This window comes from Oncorhynchus tshawytscha, linkage group LG11 (assembly GCF_018296145.1).
Source record: "Oncorhynchus tshawytscha isolate Ot180627B linkage group LG11, Otsh_v2.0, whole genome shotgun sequence".
In the NCBI taxonomy this organism is placed as follows: domain Eukaryota; kingdom Metazoa; phylum Chordata; class Actinopteri; order Salmoniformes; family Salmonidae; genus Oncorhynchus; species Oncorhynchus tshawytscha.
Genome location: NC_056439.1, coordinates 25,896,460 through 25,914,069, shown reverse-complemented (window position 1 = coordinate 25,914,069; position 17,610 = coordinate 25,896,460). Strand labels below are relative to the sequence as shown.

General features: G+C 42.6%; 1 protein-coding gene across 4 annotated transcripts in view; it reads right to left on the bottom strand.

Annotated features, from left to right (window-relative positions):
* slc24a4a (solute carrier family 24 member 4a) overlaps positions 1 to 12,575 on the bottom strand; it is a 62,304-nt gene extending 49,729 nt beyond the window's left edge. For all 4 annotated transcript variants that reach the window (XM_042329966.1, XM_042329967.1, XM_042329968.1 and 1 more), the window contains exons 1-2: positions 11,792 to 12,575; positions 6,689 to 6,802 (exon numbers count right to left, since the gene is read on the bottom strand). In XM_042329966.1, coding sequence (XP_042185900.1) covers positions 6,689 to 6,802; positions 11,792 to 11,954 — 277 coding nt within the window. In that variant the 5' untranslated portion in view covers positions 11,955 to 12,575. The remainder of the gene's footprint in view (positions 1 to 6,688; positions 6,803 to 11,791) is intronic.
* Between the last annotated feature and the right edge of the window lie 5,035 nt (positions 12,576 to 17,610).

The following is a 17,610-nucleotide window of genomic DNA, read 5'->3' as shown; positions in this document are numbered from 1 at the left end:
TAGCACGGCAATTGGACAATTCTTTAGTAAAGGTTGAATTGTTTATTGTTCAGCTAATAGCCCATCCTGCTACGCCTGTGAAAACTAATAATAATACTTTTTCCCCTTTCCATGTTCAAGATTCCAATTGATCAAGTGTTTTTAGCCACATTTGGCCCCAACCCCAATTTGGGCACAGTCAATAGCGTGATGGACTTTGGGCAAGAATGTTGAGGGTTCGAAACCTGCTCCCTGCTTGCTATAATGTATGAGTTTGATACACCTGGTATTGGATATGGCTGGAAAAAAACTTTCTAAATAGCGATTTTCGTAAATTAACTTTATGACCAAAAAATGTGCACAATCTTTTGTCTCTACATTAACTAACATATTCCTCTCAATTGTACATTTTTTGCTTGACTCGTTATGACGTTATAACTACATATATATGCTTCCTCATAATGTTTTGTCAGCCATCTTTGCTGAAGTCACCAGGGACGGGTGGCCCGCGTCAAATTCGTCATTGGAACCACTCGATATGATTGGTCATATTAAAAACCTTGGGACCAAAATGCATAATAATAATAATAATAATGAGTGCTCTAGCTCCCCCTTGTGGTGGTCTGGAGCAATGAAGCCATGACGCTGGGTACCTCTAAGTCCCGCGGGGAAGCTCGCAACTTCTAAAGGAGGAACCACTGTAGCTCTGTAAAACAATGCTAATCGAGTCAGAGAAGTATTAGCTTGTGTTGTCTTTTGAAGCTACTCTGGCCTTCTGACAACCTAAGGCATTGCCTTAGGCACAGAGGTCTAGGGCAATGCATCTCAGTGCTAGAGGCGTCACTACAGACACCTTGGTTCCAATCCAGGCTGTATCACAACTGGCTGTGATTGGGAGTCCCATAGGGCGGCACACAATTGGCCTGCCTTTTTGTGTAGGCCGTCATTGTAAATAATAATAGTGCTTAAGCATATGATACTCCACAAAGCATGGTGAAATACATAGAGGTGTATCACAAGCTAAACACATCTATTTTGTCAACTTCCTCTGCTTACTTCTCCTGGTGCCAGACAGGCAGAGTTTACAGTGCCTCTGTGTGTGACTACCTTTGAGCAGTAGTTTGAGGGACTTTGCAGAGAAAATGCCATGCAGTGAGGCGTAAGGGATTGCCTGCAGCAGGACGACCCCCAGTGGATGGGCGCAGAGGGGTGTGGTGCTCCTCCAGCAACTCTCTCATGAGGTTCTCTCTGTACTTTTGATAATTACTTGACTTATGAGGGAGTGGGGAGGATGATGGAAGGGAGAGGATGATGAGGCAGTGGGTAGGTGGGTGAGATATCGTCACTATAATTGCATAATGGAACTGTTTGTGATTTGTATGTGAACTGTACGTCCAATTACAAAAATACCTTGTTCAGTAATCATCACACCATCACAACCATGTCGGCCATCGAGGGCAGCAGTGTCGATCAGATGTAAAAATATCTTCTTATACCACTTGGTCGTTTTCTGAGTACATTCTACAAAGCTGTTTATCATGTCTGCCTTATCCATTGCCCCCATTTTGAGCTTATAGTCAAGCAGACAGTCTGGTTTGATCTTTCTCTCTCCCGTCAGGTGGTCCACCTTCCCTGTGGCCGACCTGGTTACTCTATGGACAGTGAACAGGACACGGATGTCTCGTTTGTCATGCCACTTTACTGCCAACCGTTACCTGTTCTCCTGGAACTCCACCCTCCCTCTCTGCATCTTCCTGCCTCCGAATGCCGGCATCCCCTTCCTGTTCGACCTGACTGTGCCACAGGCCCCTGTGCTGTTGGAGAGCAGATGCTGGAAGAGTGTGGGACTGCTGTACGAATTGTCCACGTACAAGGCATGTCCCTTGCCGAGATGAGGAGCCAGCATGGTCATCACCCAGACCTGGACACCCCAAGCCCCTCATAATGTTGGATGTCAGTGGTGGACCCTGTGTAAACTATAATGTCCTGGACAAATCCTGTCTTCACGTCGCACATGACAAAGAACCAACCTTTCCATAACATCAGGGACTCATCAACGCATAGTTCCTTGTATGGCACAAAGACCCGACCAAATGCTGATGTAAGGCTGGTAAGAACATTTCTTATTTTGTATAACGGGTCATATAGGTTGCAGTTGCATTGTTGACAAAATGCATCACAGCAGAACTAGGAAGCGGTCTTAGGAAAAGAGTTTGGCAAAGAAGGGAGTTGCAAACATAGGATCTGTGCTCCAGTATTCTCTTTGGGAGGTCTTCTTTACTATCCCCATGAGAAGGACATTCACCAGGAAGGTATACATTTCACTAATTGTGGTTGTCACCCATTTAGCGAGTTTCCCCCCCACTCCTGGTTCTCTCTTCTCCTGTAGCTCCAAGGCATAGTGATTGATCTCCTACTATGTCTCCCACCAGCTCCTCTGTCAGAAACAACTTGAAGCACTCTGCCTCAGATGGAAATGGCAAGGGGATTTGCACTCCAGACTGGGACTCATCAAAGCAAACAGCAGGGCCAGGAGGGGTGGCGGCCTTCCACTGTCGGTCTGCCTCCTTCACCACCAGCATCTTCAAAGGGACCTCCAGTGGACAAGGGATCCTCAGATTCAGGGTTCTCAATGGCTATAAGGTTAGGGGGCAGCTCCTCACTCTCACTGTCCCTGTCAGAATCCGATTCCTGACTTTCATACTCAGACTCATAGTCAGAATGTAAAAGAAATCTCCAAAATTTCCGCATTTGTGAGTTGTCTCCTTTTGAAAGACATTGCTAATGCTACAGCTTATATCACTAGCTACATACATAAACAACAACACTGAATGGCTCAGAGTGTGAGTGAGAGGTTACGTAATTGACTGCCGGCACGCGCCACTTGTATCAATAAATCCCTATTAGAAAATGTTTTGTGTGGTAATTATTTATATATTTACTGCTTTATTCACATGTTTTTAAGTACTGGTGACAAAACATGCATTCCGATTCTTGCATAGATTTTAATGGGCACATATTATGTGTGTAAAATACTTTTTTGAAGGTTGTACTGATTATGATGAGCTAAGCTAATTCCAGCTATGTGTGGAGCCATGTTTGCTGACATACAATGTATACCGTTTCATGTAATCGTCTGTCGGACCAAAGATGTTATATCAAAATGAGGTGAGTAAGGGTTCACCCATTTTTCGGGAACTTCCGGAAGTGAATGGTGGGATGTGAACGATTTGTAGACGACACACCCCCTTCAACATGCATACTATAAACTAGAGGTCGACCGATTTTGATTTTTCTATACCAATACCGATTATTGGAGGACCAAAAAAAGCCAATTACGATTAATCGGCCAATTTTGACATATATATTTGTAATAACGACAATTACAACAATACTGAATGAACACTTATTTTAACTTAATATATAATACATCAATAAAATCTATTTAGTCTCAAATAAATAATGAAACATGTTCAATTTGGTTTAAATAATGCAAATACAAAGTGTTGGAGAAGAAAGTAAAAGTGCAATATGTGCCATGTAAAAAAGCTAATGTTTAAGTTAGAACATATGAAAGCTGGTGGTTCCTTTTAACATGAGTCTTCAATATTCCCAGGTAAGAAGTTTTAGGTTGTAGTTATTATAGGACTATTTCTCTCTATACCATTTGTATTTCATATACCTTTTGACTATTGGATGTTCTAACAGGTACTTTAGTATTGTCAACCTAATCTCGGGAGTTGATAGGCTTGAAGTTATAACAGCGCAATGCTTGAAGCACATTGAAGAGCTGCTGGCAAAAGCACGAAAGTGCTGTTTGAATGAATGCTTACGAGCCTACTGCTGCCTACCACTGCTCAGTCAGACTGCTCTATCAAATCATAGACTCAATTATAATGTAATAACACACAGAAATACGAGACTAAGGTCATTAATATGGTCAAATCCGGAAACTATCATGTGATAGTGATCGTACGCTACAGGGACCACTGTAGAACTGTAGAATGATCACACCGATGTGTTGGTATGTGTGAAAACGTTAAAGTCCCAAGCTACAATAAATGCTCCATCAGGATATGCTGTTTCTAGTTTGCACAAAGTCCAGTGTAGTTCCTTGAGAGCCGTCGGCTTGAGGGGGAAAATACACGGCCATAACGATAACATGACGATAACCTGACGATAACCGATGACCGAAGATAATTATTTATCTTATTTGGGTTTACAGTATATGATAGTCTGTGATGCTTCCCCTCCTTCTTACTGTAGCAAGGGAATTCTTTGATGTTGATTCGAAATTAGGACAATTAATGTTTAGCAGTTCCCTCAAGATTCATACTGCACATTATGACCACCTAGTTATTGTAATTAAATATTTACTAAGTGTTAATTACATTAAGAAGGTTGAAGAAGATATTTTTATATCTACTAGAGTCATCACAGTATGTACAGTAGAATACAGTAGTAGAAGAATAACGTATTGGACAGAGACGCTATCAGTCAAAACCACTCAAAAACCCAAGAGGGATTTCACACACTTCTAACAGTCTCCAAACTAGCACTCTGATAGCTACAATGACCTCTAGTTGACCTTCAGCTCCCTCTCTCTTTCTCCCTCTATCTGTCTCTCCCTTCCTCTTTCTCCCTTCCACACTCGCTATCTTCCACTTTCTCTCTCTCCATCTCTCCCTTTTTTTTTCTTTCTCCTCTCTCTTTGCCTCCCCGCCCTCATGCTGTACGGTACACTACAGATCTCACCACCACACTGGCACATACCATAGACATACACACCAGTCCATGTGTCACACACACAATCAGATTTGCTGAGAGCTATCAGTGGAGAAGCTCTTTGCTGGGTCCTGACAAGGCCACACAGTTCACTGCTGATCCAGACTGTCTGACAGCTGCGTGTGTGTGCGTGTGAGCGTGCGCGTGTGCGTGCGTTACTCTCACAAAGACTCTGCTTGTCAGCACTAAAGTCGAGAGGAGTTGGGGCCAACTCTGAGTGAGGCAAGGTTGAACTATGGGATGGGGGAAAACTATGGACATAAGAGGGAAAGCTAGGAGGGAGGGCACACTGTGACAGCAGCGCAAACTACTGCAGTATGAGGCATTCTGAATGTATCTGCTTCATCAACTGAACTGGCCAGATGTGTTTTACTCTATTCTGAATCCATCCACTATTTCCAGTGAGTTCACTCAGCAGTCAGGGCTTAGGTGCTCTGCCTTGATGTTTGCAACTCCTCTGCTGCATAACCATATGGGCGGCAGGTAGCCTAGTGGTTAGAGCGTTGGGCAAGTAACCAAAAGGTTGCTAGATCAAATCCTCAAGCAGGTAAAAATCTGTCATTCTTCCCCTGAACAAGGCAGTTAACCCACTGTTCCTAGGCTGTCATTGTAAATAAGAATTGGTTCTTAATTAACTGACTTGCCTAGTTAAATAAAGGTAAAAAAATGTGTTCCCTGCTGTTCAAAACACAAAGGATGACAATGTGTATGTCAACAGGCTAAGCAGTGGGAACAGATTTGAGCAGCTAAAATACAACTTGCTTTTTCGGTTAATGATGACTGGAAGGATTAAGAAGCATGTTATCCCATTTGAACATCAGCCTTTCAAATAAACAGAGAAATACAATGTATGTGTTGTCTGTGGGTTTCGGGGTCCTCTAAGGTGTGTGGTTGTCCCTCCTACTGTGAGAAGCAGTCGGTCAGTCGATACTGTACATCAGTTCACCACTGTATCGTGGTGTAAAAATAGCACATCCACTTCTATTAATAGACAGCACATCCAAGGTCCTATCAGGAAGCTGACTATCAGCACCATTCTGGGGGCTGTACTGATGCTGAAGGTTGTGTATAGAATCAATATCAACACATAAGTGTGTCAACAACAACTATGATAAATCAATACCCCCCCCAAAGAAACCATCAGTAGAACACTCTTCACTCTTCATTGAAAATAGGAAAGATTTCATGATGCCACAGTCAGTGCTGCCATGATATTATTATTTGTTATGCTCATAATTTTGGGTTTGCATGCTGTCAGGTTTCAGTTCTCTGCTCTCTTTCTCTCTTTCTCTCTCTCTCTCTCTCTCTCTCTCTCTCGTTCTCTCTCGCCCACATAGTGGACCTTTACAGTTCGTTCCTGTGCCTCCAACACCAACTCATCTCATTCGTCATCCAGCTGGAGGCTGCACCCACCCACCTGGACACCAAGGTTGCCCTCATTTGCAAATCTCATAAGCAGAAATTACAGTAGGAAAAACTGCTGCTCGTATAAAGAACAAATATAATAACTAGAGAGCTAGTAGATATAGTGAAACATCCAAGGCAACCAATCCCTTCCCATCTCACCCCAGCTGTTCTGTCTCTGACTGACTCAGAGCATGTGTAGGCTGTAGGAAGCATGTAGGCTGTGCCATTGTATAACACACTGTGAACAGCTTTCCTATTAAGTCTTCCCAAGCTGCAGGAGCTGGCTGGCTGGACAGGTTCAGGGAAAAGTACTGTATAATGGGTACAACATGTCTCTAGGCCTGATTAGGGTACAATAGAACCCTACCTGGCTCTGTGCAGGTTTAGGGTGGAGGGTTAGGTTACAGGTTTAAGGTACCGGTTATAGGGTACACTACCTACAGTACCTAGCTATGTGTAGGTTTAAGGTGGGGTTAGGGTACAGGTTTAGGGTACATGTTTAGGATTCACTACCTACCTGGCTCTGTGCAGTTCTTATCCAGTGTGTCATTGTCTCCGTCCACGGCCATCAGCCTGCGTCCCAGACGGTTTGTTGTGTCAACCAGCCCCTGCTCCAGGACCAGACCATGTCCTATGTTCGAGTTAGAAAAGAGTTAGGAACATTAATTTAAGTGTCACTCCACAATGATACAATAATACAAAATACAGATTTTCTTTCAACCACATTGTGGACCACTCAAATTGAGTTTTAAGGCACTAAAAACAATAATGGTCAAACCCGGAGTAGTCCCCCGTCCCCCCCCCATCGTGGCATGGACTCCGCAAGGTGTCAAAAGCGTTCCACAGGGACACTTACATCTGTAGTCTTGCCCATTTACTCTCTGAATGGGACGCATACACAATCCATGTTTCAATTGTCTCAAGGCTAAAAAAACATCCTTCTTGAACCTGTCTCCTCTGCTTCATCTTCACTGATTTGAAGTTGATTTAACAAGTCACCTCAATAAGGGTTCATAGCTTTCACCTGGTCAACCTATGTCACGGAAAGAGCGGGTGTTCTTGATGTTTTGTACACTCAGTGTATAACACATTGCATCATCTGTACACATGTATGTATAAACAAAAACGTTAAAAAAGTACAGTGGATAAAAGGACAATTAGACACTTAAATAGAAACGTCTCAGTTGGAGGATAAGATGGCAGGCTTTGGCGGAGGCATTTACATTTTTGTTACCTGATAGAATTCCACATAGTTTATTATTTTCATCAGACCATTAACATTTTGATTTTGGTTGGACAGCTGACAAAAAAGATCATCCCTAATTTAGTTGTAGAACCCACATGTAAAGCACTGCATGAGCTTCAGTTTCAATGGAACCATCTTTACAAAATGTACATACACATTTATCTAGGGAAATATTTGTGTATCGTCTCAATAGCAAGAGGGACCACTCCTAGGGCTGTTGCTGTGACTGTATTGCCGCCACTCCGGCATTCACTCCACATCAAAATGTATATTGCTTGGATAAAACAGTACATCAGGAAAGAAACAGGCAGTGAACATGCATTGAAACACTGGGCTTTGCATCTCAAATCCTTATATAGCGAACTAATTTTGATCAGGGCTGATAGTGCACTACTTTTGACCAGAGCCATATCGGATATAGCTGCCATTTGTCTTTGCATGTGGTGACTCTGTCACAGAAATACAAGGTCCAATGTTGATTAAACCAACAAGCTGTAAAAGCGGCGGCCGGATATTCAGCACCATTGAAGCAAGACAGTGATGGAATCGAAATTTGGAAGTTCAGCACCACATGAGAGCGGACAGCGACCGTCTCAGGTGCAGCCACTCTCCACTGGGAGAAGCCTTGGAAATGAATCTAGGTCTGACCAGGAAGTCAAAAGCCTGGAATGTAGTTAGGACTAACCAATGCTATATGGGTGGCAGTCTATAATATTTATTTTATTGTGGTTTAATAGACCTATCAACATGTATATAGACGGATGTGACTGAATATAATGCGACTCATTTGTAAGTTAAAAAAAGCCTGATTATAACAGACCAGACAGTGCTATCTCCAGCCCTAACAGTTGCTCGTCTGTGGTGACGTATTTTACATCCTTTTACGTGTGATATCATGTTTGTTATAACCCCTTAAGCTCCTTGTTATTCTAATACAATTAGGGAACTCTGCGAGATGTTTTATCCAAAGAGATGATGTTCAAATTGATAATGCCCTGTTAAAAGTCTTTTTCAAAAGCTTTGGTGCCATTTTCACAAGTATATGGTGAATTTTCACAAGGCAGTTGTTTCAAACCTCTTAAGTACATTTTCAATTGACTAAGTATAACACACAATTCACTTTTACACCAAACTTACTGTTTTATCTAAAAAGACATGTTTCACATTGCAATACATGTTCATATAAAGTAATTGCTTTTCACAATCCAAAACTCACATGACTTTTGATACGATTGTCTTCTCATTTGTTAAAATACATTTTACTATTCCATTTTACTGCTGTTATTCGATAATCACTTAACCGTTTGGTAAACCTGTAGATTTGAAACGGGTTTTGTCTACAACAGATTTTGAGAACTAGGCCCTAATGTATGTTTGTAAAGTATAAACATATAAAGTATGACATATACTGTAATGTACTATTATGATGATAACTATTTAGATTTTACTTCACAGTATTTTTGAAAGAATTGGATCAGATATGTACTGTGTGTAACAAATGCGTCCCCTACACAGTAAACATGTATCCAAAATGATGTTCCTTTTTGATGGGGGAGGTTCACACTGCTTTACTAAAATTACCTTTGCCAATGCAGTACTGTAATATATCCAAAGTGACAGTGTGTGTATGGACAGTGTGTCCATACATCTTGGTATGTGACCCCAGTGCGAATCAAACCCTCAACTCTGGTGTTGCTTGTGCCATGCTCTTACTACCTGAGCCACACAGGACCACGGCAATACAATACTGTCGAATACAATACATGACTACAATACAGGTCGAAGGTGTACCATTGCCATCGCCATGAGCATGCCACCTTCCTTCAGGCCATGAATGAGGCATGTAAGGACATCAATCCAGACCTACTTTACGTCAGGCTTGAAATTCACCGTTCCAAAATGTTTTTCACTAGGTGCATGAACAATGAGTATATTTACTGCGATGTCAATGAGAACCAATGGTCAAATGTTCAAGACAGGCTTGATGCAAACTTGTGCCTGCTAAACATCATTTTTTCTTTAATTAATTGAATGTGTTTAATTTGATTACAGTACACCTATGTTGTAATGATATCTAGTTAATACATTTCTGTTTTTGCATCAATGATTGTGAAAGATGATTTCAATGATTACACCTTTGATCACACATGGGATAGAAATGATGGAAATGACATTTCCTGTAAATGTTGCTGAGAATTGTAAGGGTATTGCCTCATGTGAAAACAGTGTAATGTGCTGTAATTTACAGTAATGTAACATATTACATTCAAAGGACAATTTTGAAACATGTATCTTGCATTGCTATTGGATTAACTGGTTGTTAAAATATCATTCTGTTAAAAAAAATCTATGTTCCCATGGTATTTCACAGTAAACTTATATTTGTGATCAATGTTTGTGTGGTGAAAGATGTCTCCAAACAACACGAATGCACAACAAAAGGTTTTGAATGTCAGCCTTGCTGCATTACAAGTGTTAGCAGTTTTGAGTTTTGAGAATTCACCAGATACTTGTGAAAATAGCACCAAAGCGATTGAAAAAAACGAGTGGTATGTTCAAACAGGGACAACAGACTACATAGGCATCTTTAATGGCATGATATAAACAGGTCTTATGATACAGAGAGCTGAGCCCAAAGGCAAGTGGGTAAACTGAAATGGTAGCCTAGGGGAGAATGTGTGTGTGTGTGTGTGTGTGTGTGTGTGTGTGTGTGTGTGTGTGTAGAGAGAAAGTTACAGAGATTAACATATTTCAGGACTCAGAAGTCCAGTGTATGTGTGTGTAGAGAAAATTACAGAGATTAATATATTTCAGTCCACTGTATGTGTGTAGTTCATTAAAGCTCCACATACCAGTTGTGAACTAATCTGGTCTGGAGAAGTGAGGGATAATTCATATCAAAGGCAAGCCAGCATCAAATATGAACAGTTTCAGAAATACATGCCCTCATACTTTTTGTGCAGTCCGGAGTTGTCAGGTGCTAATTACCAGTTTACATGTGATTCCTCCATATTGGTGGTAGAAAACTATTTATTTGGCTTGTCCTGTAATAAATTGCTGATTCAAACCCCAGTCTTGACCGTTCCCCTCTCCCCCTATCTTTCAATTGTTTACGTAATTTTGTAACATTGATTTAACAACTTCCTCAGGGATCAAGACCAACAGAGTAACACTTTGACAGCTGAGTGACCTCTCCTGAAACAATGATTCAATGACTGGTCATAGTTCATATATTTTGTGTCCTGGTGCATAAATGTATAGATTTAGGTTTAATTGGTCATTTTTGTTCAGCTCTTACACATAATTTATGGCACCAAATTGGTAAACGTACAGTCATGTTCTGTACAAAAAAATGAACAGGTTTTGTGATATTGACATATGCTGTTGTTCTCTGTCTCTTCGGTCTTCAGAGAGAGATGTAGTACAGATCAATTAATACAGCGAGGTCATTTTTGGGCTGTACTGGTTGAAATCGAAGTGGTTGTCCACAAACCCAAGCAGCGGTACTGGTTGAAATCGACGTGGTTGTCCACAAATCCACGCAGCCGGCGCGCAACACTGTCTACCTCCAGCGCCCCCCAACAACTCCCCTAGGCCACCGCGACAGAGACAGCAACATGTCCAAGAAATCAATAGAAAACGAAAACTAACATGTTTTTGGGCGTCTTAAAGAAGTGGATATTTGGTGTAAATCATGAGTGATTGAGAATGACCTGTGACTCACATTATATTCCAGAACATATTGCCTACGTTTTGCATAGGCCTATACTGCGGCACATACCGTAAACTTCATGCATGAACATACGAAACACTCACACACACACGCGCATACACGCATACATACCCTGCGATTACCTATCCACGTGAGTCAGCCAGGCCATATATAGGCTATAGCCTATACGTCCCTTATTTGTCTGCCTATATCTGAGTTTTCCAGATACAGTTGGAGTAAACAAATTCTCCAAACAGAATAGACGTGTGCTGCCTGGCCAGTTGAAATCCTGAGCGCTGTAATCTCGTTCCGCCTACATCTTTTTTATTTTTTTTGGAGAATGTAAGAAAACACGCACGCCACAAATACCAATCTCCATCCCGAACCATGTGTATTATTACAGCGTCCCACTATGCCGAGTTTCTAGTGGATTGATCAGAGGCGGGCAAGAAGACCTTCACATACATCATTTTAAACAGCAGTGTCATATATTTATTAGTTACGAGATATGTGTTGTACACCAACGAGGTGCATGTCAAATGTGCACAATCACAACATTGAATTCATTTTTAGTTCCACATAATCCCGTAATTATATACGCGTTCCTCCCCGGGCAACCCTGGGATGCCTCGGCTCTCCGTCTCTTCTCGTAGCTTACTCACCTGTTTTTGTGAGCAGGGCGGACATGCACCACGTCAAAGATAAAATACTGCAGATAAAACAGACTTGAACGAAAAGCATCTGTCTCCTCTTGCGAACTTTGAAGATTTGAGCTATGACGCTCTTTTTCGACATGGTGCAGTTCTGCTCAGGTAACGGCTCCATGGCTGTACAGTATGCGGGGACAGCGGGCAACGTGCTCGTCCTCCTCCCTCTCCCTGCAGATAGTGACCCACTCAGCGCCGTGCCGCAGATTGTTCGGACAGCAGGAATCGCCCGAGTATCGTTTCACACAACGAAGGGTCAGGATGCCGTCCCTGTTTCAAATGACGGAAGGGCAGATCCTCGACAGAGGCAGCAGAACGAACAGCTCGCATGTGTCTCTGAAAGCCGCTTGTAAGAATTGTGTCCTGGCGAAAATGCTGTTGTAGTTTAAAAAAAAATGAGGCTACACAATCTGCAAATGTTCCATTATTATAGAATGTAGGCCTAAGGAGGCTAAAGCATATGTGTTTATTATCAAAATAACACAATATGTCAAGCAGCCTAAAGCTCTGTGCCAGTTGGCATCTTCAAAAGCCACCGAAAGCACCTTTATGTGTCCAGTGTGTCACAATAAGGTAGATTTAGTGGCGTTGAAAATAGGTAATTCTCCGATATTGTTCCATTTGCTTGATATTGTCTCCCACTCCCAAAAATACTCGGGGGCGAAAACATTTTCTGCAAAAATATTAGCTAATCTCACACTTTCATCCCACCACAGAGCGCACTCCCCCACATGCAGCTGCAACTTCTACATGTGAGTGATGCTTGACACGTGACACACTGCAGCGAACGACCTCTCTCCCCCATGGTACCACCATGCTGGCTGCCTGCCTGTACGGTGCATTCGGAAAGTATTCAGACACCTTCCCCATTTCCAAATTTTGTTACGTTACAGCCTTATTCTAAAAATGTTTTTTTTTTTAAATGTATTTCATGAGTCTACACACAATACTCCATGACAAAGCGAAAACAGGTTTTTGTAAATGTATTATAAAAATAACAATAATACCTTATTTACATAAGCATTCAGACCCTTTGCTATGAGAATCCAAATTGAGCTCAGGTGCATCCTGTTTCCATTGATCATCCTTGAGATGTTTCTACAACTTGATTGGAGTCCACCTTTGGTAAATTCAATTGATTGGATATGATTTGGAAAGGCACACACCTGTCCATATAATGTTCCACAGTTGACAGTGCATGTCAGAGCAAAAACCAAGCCTTGAGGTCAAAGAAATTGTCTGTAGAGCTCCGAGACAGGATTGTGTCGAGGCACAGATCTGGGGAAGGGTACCAAAGCATTTCTGCAGCATTGAAGGTCCCCAAGAACACGGTGGCCTCCATCATTCTAAAATGGAAGAAGTTTGAAACCACCAAGACTCTTCATAGAGCTGGACGCCCGGCCAAACTGAGCAATCAGGGGAGAAGGGCCTTGGTCAGAGGGGTGACCAGGAACCTGATGATCACTCTGACAGAGCTTCCAGAAGGACAACCATCTCTGCAGAACTTCACCAATCAGGCCTTTATGGTAGAGTGGCCAGATGGAAGCCACTCCTCAGTAAAAGGCACATGACAGCCAGCTTGGAGTTTCCCAAAAGGCAAACAAGAAACAAGATTCTCTGGTCTGATGAAACCAAAATTTAACTCTTGACCTGAATGCCAAGCGTCATGTCTGGAGGAAACCTGGCACCATCCCTACAGGGAAGCATGGTGGTGGCAGCATCATGCTGTGGGGATGTTTTGTCAGGGACTGGGAGAATAGTCAGGATCGAGGGAAAGAGGAACGGAGCAAAGTACAGAGAGATCCCTGATGAAAATCTGCTCCATAGCGCTCAGGACCTCAGACTGGCACAAAGGTTCACCTTCCAACAGGGTAATGACCCTAAGCACACAGCCAAGGCGTGGAGTGGCTTACGGACAAGTCTCTGAATATCCTTGAGTGGCCCAGCCAGAGCCCGGACTTGAACCCGATCCAACATCTCTGGAGAGACCTGAAAATAGTTGTGCGGCAACGCTCCCCATCCAACCTGACAGAGCTTGAGAGGATCTGCAGAAAAGAATGGGAGAAACTCCCCAAATACAGGTGTGCCAAGCTTGTAGCGTCACACCCAAGATGTCTGGAAAGCTGTAATCGCTGCCAAAGGTGCTTCAAGAGTACTGAGGAAAAGTTCTGAATACTTTTGTAAATGTGATATTGAAGTATTTTTAATTGGACAAAAATGATAAAAAACAGTTTTTGCTTTGTCATTATGAGGTATTGTGTGTAGATTGATGAGTGGAAAAAAAATATTTAATACATTTTAGAATATGGCTGTAACGTAATAAAAGTAGTTTCCGAATGCGCTGTATCTACTAGTCTACTCTATCCATCCATCCTACCTGGTGCGGAACATAATTGCCGAGAGGCGCGTAAATTAGTAGGCTGACAAATTAGTAGGCCGACATGCAAGTTAGTAGGCCAACATTAATTCATGTTCAATGAATCACATTTGTGTTTCCTAGTGTTATATCTTAATTGAGTCACATTATTTTGGGCTATTGTAACATGGGTTAAGCAACTTTTTCCTTTTTTTTGTGACAATTGCAAATATTTGAACAACATTGTTTAAAAATAATATTTCACCTTTATTTAACCAGGTAGGCCAGTTGAGAACCAGTTCTCATTTACAACTGCGACCTGGTCAAGATAAAGCAAAGCAGTGCGACAAAAACAACAACACAGAGCTACACATGGGATAAACAAACATACAGTCAATAACACAATAGAACAATCTATGTACAGTGTGTGCAAAAGTAGTAAGATTAGGTAGGTAAGGCAATAAAAAGGCCATAGTGGCGAAATAATTACAATTTAGCATTAACACTGGAGTGATAGATTTGCAGATGATGATGTGCAAGTAGAGATACTGGGGTGCAATAGAGCAAAATAATTAATAACAATAAGGGGATGAGGTAGTTGGGTGGGCTATTTACAAATGGGCTGTGTACAGGTACAGTGATCGGTAAGCTGCTCTGACAGCTGATGCTTGAAGTTAGTGAGGGAGATATGTCTCCAGCTTCAGTGGTTTACTGTATCATAATACAGTAATTTATGTATTATGATTACAGAAATTATTTACACTTTACATTATTTGTGGTCCTCAATAAACATTTACAGAATCCTGTAACAAATATCAATAACCATCGACATTATCAATAACCATAGACAGAAGAAACCCTAACAATGAGTACTAAATAAAATACTTGATACACTGTAGGCTACATAATAAATACAATGAAATAGGCTACACAGTAATAACAAAACTCTGGTCTAAATGTAAACATGGCGGCATTAAATCTTACTTATCAAGAGTACTATCATGCCAGATGCCTTACCTAAATACATCTCACCTACACCCAAGGCTAGCCTTGTTTTAAAGATATTACAAAGATATTTAAATTATTTCAGGATATGTCTTATTAACTCCCCATGCACCCTAGCCAGCATTCTACTATGCATCCTTTATAAGTAATTTATGTTCTGTGTTCCATGTTTTATGAAGGAGTGGGCTGCTAATGAGGCATATGAGTGCTCTAAAATGGTAATATAGGCCAATATTCCACCTAGCAGGCACATAAATTACAGTGAGCAAGTCAATTTAAGTATATGTAAGAGATCCCCACAGGAATTAAACCCACAACCTTGGTGCTACTCTTATACCAACTGAGCCACACAGACTTGCGCAGTAGGGTGGGTCAGTTCTACACTGCCAGCCAGTGTTGCTACTGCCAGACGACAGAAACACAAAGGAGTAAGTGTGTTTTTTCTCTCTCTCTCTCTCTCTTCCTCTCTCTCTCTGGGTAGCACATCACATGATGTCAGAGAGCTAGGGCTTTGTCTGGCCCAGACTCGGATGACTGGCCTCCTGATTGTGGTCACCACTGAGAGGCACATGTGCGTACCGATAGGACACATGGGGAGTGAGTACATCCGTTTTGTACAGACAGAAATGTGGTCGAATGCAGAAACCAGACAACAAAGTTTAAATCAAGCCTCTGAACTTCAACATATCAACATATCCCCAAGCAACTGGGAGAGTGTGAGTGATTAGAACCAATCTGTTTTTAAACCAGTGCAGCGACACAAATCCATAAGACCATGGCCCCTACAAAGGAAAGGTCCTGTTCTTACCAGAAGACGAGGATAAAGAAGACCTTTCCAGATGGTGGTCAAACTGACATCAGAGGAACTTGACGTGGGTATATCACCAGAGGATCTGGAACGATGCCGTAGGGTCGGAGTGTAACAGAAGAACGCTAAATACCCACACATAGTAATCATCAAATTATGGAACGATTAGGCCACAGTCAACATTCTGAAGGTAGAAGGGGGAAAGAAGATACAAATTCAAGGCCAGACCATTTGAGTCATCCAGGACCCGTCTGCTAAACTGAGAAAGAAACATAAGGAATCAGACATTCACTGGATGAAAATGGGATCAAATCTCAACTCCGCTTCCCGGCAGTGTTGTGGGTCTGGAAGGGAATGCAAAGGATGGAATTCACAAGTGCCGATGAAGCCTTAATCAAGCTGCAAGAAACCTTTCCAGTCGAAGGCCTACGAACATTATGCATAATGGAGACCTCCGCGGACAGAGGGAAGTCCCCTGCTCTGAGAAGAGGACAGAATGGGAAAAACCAATGAATGCACTGTATGCTAAATGCGCACTGTAAGCTACATGCCTAATCTAAGTTGTGACAATATTATTTCCCCTCCCCCCAATACAATCGATATTCTACTTTCCCCAAGTAACTGTTTTCTATGAAGTAACCATAGAAGTAGCCGATGCCAATGGGCTACATGGACACTGACAAGCCAATTCAAAGGGGGAAATATAGCATATGTCAATAACGATTTATTTAACCAGGTAGGCAAGTTGAGAACAAGTTCTCATTTACAATTGCGACCTAGCCAAGATAAAGCAAAGCAGTTCGACACATACAACGACACATGGAGTAAAACAAACATACAGTATAAACAAGTCTATATACGATGTGAGCAAATGAGGTGAGATAAGGGAGGTAAAGGCAAAAAAAGGCCATGGTGGCAAAGTAAATACAATATAGCTGTCAAGGATTTCCTCCTCTTCTTCCGAAGAGGAGAGGCGAAAAGGATCAGAGGACCAATATGCGGCGTGGTAAGTGTCCATGGTTCTTTTAATACGTAAACATGAACAACTGATTACAAAAACAAGAAACGTGTGAAAACCTAAACAGTCAACACCTAAAACAAACAGACTGCCCACCCAACTCACGCCCTGACCATACTAAATAAATACAAAACAAAGGAAATAAAGGTCAGAACGTGACAGTACCCCCCCCCCCCGAAGGTGCGGACTCCGGCCGCAAAACCTTGACCTATAGGGGAGGGTCTGGGTGGGCGTCTGTCCGCGGTGGCGGCTCTGGCGCGGGACGCAGACCCCACTTCACCGTTGTCTTAGTCCGCCTCATTGTCCGCCTCCGTGGCTCTCTAACCATGGCAACCCCTCTCAATGACCCCACTGGACAGAGGGGCAGCTCGGGACAGGGGCAGCACGGGACAGAGGTGCGGAAGCTCTGGACAGAGGGGCAGGGGCTCTGGCGCCTCTGGGCTGAGGGGCTCTGGCGCCTCAGACTCCGGCAGCAGCGCCGGACAGGCGGGAGGCTCCGGCAGCAGCGCCGGACAGGCGGGAGGCTCCGGCAGCAGCGCCGGACAGGCGGGAGGCTCCGGCAGCAGCGCCGGACAGGCGGGACCCCC